At 40.7% G+C, this 1573-nt stretch overlaps 1 protein-coding gene across 4 annotated transcripts in view; it reads right to left on the minus strand.

The window, feature by feature from the left end:
* The window catches only part of stxbp5a (syntaxin binding protein 5a (tomosyn)), a 138104-nt gene that overhangs the window by 18662 nt on the left and 117869 nt on the right, over nt 1-1573 (minus strand). For all 4 annotated transcript variants that reach the window (XM_014011575.1, XM_014011574.1, XM_014011573.1 and 1 more), the window contains 2 exons: nt 1334-1459; nt 353-504 (listed from right to left, as the gene is read on the minus strand). In XM_014011575.1, the coding sequence (XP_013867029.1) occupies nt 353-504; nt 1334-1459 (278 nt within the window). The remainder of the gene's footprint in view (nt 1-352; nt 505-1333; nt 1460-1573) is intronic.

Genomic DNA, 1573 nt, shown 5'->3' on the forward strand with positions numbered 1-1573 from the left:
CACACACACACACACACCCCGGTGGGCCACACGGGAGTCACCGGCGGGCCACATTTGGCCCACGGGCCTTGTGTTTGGCACATGTTATCTAGGCCTAAGCTTGACAGAATGAGAATTAAATTCTTTGGAAATTCACTGTTTGATCACARCTAAGAAGATGACATTTAACAACTGATACAAGCTGCACACTTTTCACTCTCATTTGGCCTTTTAGTTTAAAACACTACAATTGACCAGTTTGTTTTGTCTTTTTCAGCTTGTATATGTGTAATATTACTATGACGTTTAAATGAAATTGCATGTTCAGTGCGGAAACATTTGAAAGCCACAAATGATGATAAGGAAACTTTACCTCCTGAAGGCTGCCGTGTTTTCCTCGGCGACCGAGGCTGTCTCTGATAGGGGTCGTTGGAGCCGTAAAGCTCAACCGTTCCTAAATTGAGCACCACTGTCTTCTGGACGTAGTCCACCACAGCCAGACCGTTACTGTTGCCAAACACCACTCTGTGAGTTCATGACAGRATGACAGGGAGCCCAAAAAGCAAAGAGAGAGAGAAATACGTTAATAAAACAGGATGCAAGTACAGATAAAAACTGTTTCACCTGCTGCTCAAAGTTGCGTTACACAGTTTGTGGACTCAGTCTTTTCCAGATTATGTCATCGAACCTAACTACTAGTAGTTTGCAGTAATCTCCGTGATATCATGGAGACTGGAAATACAAGGAATGTTTTTTTTTTCTTTCGTGCTTTTTAGTACGTTTTCAAGCTAAATTATTAAGAACAATTTAATTGACTAACTTTATAACATATTAATAAAAAAATCGGCTCCATTAAAAAACAAAAACAAAGTACAGTTCTGTGCACCACCAGAGCACAGTCAGAGCAGAATAAAGACAATAAAACTGATTAGTTGGTAAGCCAGACCTTATTCAGCGGTTCAGTCTCAACTACTGTGATGTCATAGTTCAAAAAACATTATAGAAAATAAATAAAACTGAACAGGTTGAAAAATCTGACCCAAACAGAATATAAAGATATCTCTGAAGCACCAGGAGAGACTAAATTTAAATTTTCTGCCTCCTAGAGACTCTAAGACCACAACAAAACGCATTTAATGGCTAACAAAGTGGATTTAAAGTCCCCTTTAAAATTCTGGCATTAAAGTTGGCATTAAACAGTGTTTAATTAGAATATTTTTTAAAATTATTCAATAAAAACAGTAATCAGTTTCGTGTTTAAGAAACGGTGAAAAAAAGTTAGATTCTAGTGCTATAATTTCCAGAAAAGCACTTTCAGTCGACTCAAAGCTCGACTGAGAGCGCGTTCACTTACAGGCTGTAGGAGGAACTCAGAGCCAGACTGGTGATTGGCTGAGGGGGCTCTCCACTCACCCACACTGACTGGACCACCAAGTCTACCTGGTAACCTGGAGACTGCTTCAAAGGAGTACTTCGCACTCTGTGAAGAAGAGCACAGAACGGAGTGAGAAAAGGGAAACATGGAATAAGTGGTGCAGCTGCGTGTGCGAGGCAGCTCTGTGTATGGAGAGGGTCTGGCATGAGTGAGTGGGGG

This window comes from Austrofundulus limnaeus, unplaced genomic scaffold (genome assembly GCF_001266775.1).
Source record: "Austrofundulus limnaeus strain Quisiro unplaced genomic scaffold, Austrofundulus_limnaeus-1.0 Scaffold82, whole genome shotgun sequence".
Lineage (NCBI taxonomy): Eukaryota > Metazoa > Chordata > Actinopteri > Cyprinodontiformes > Rivulidae > Austrofundulus > Austrofundulus limnaeus.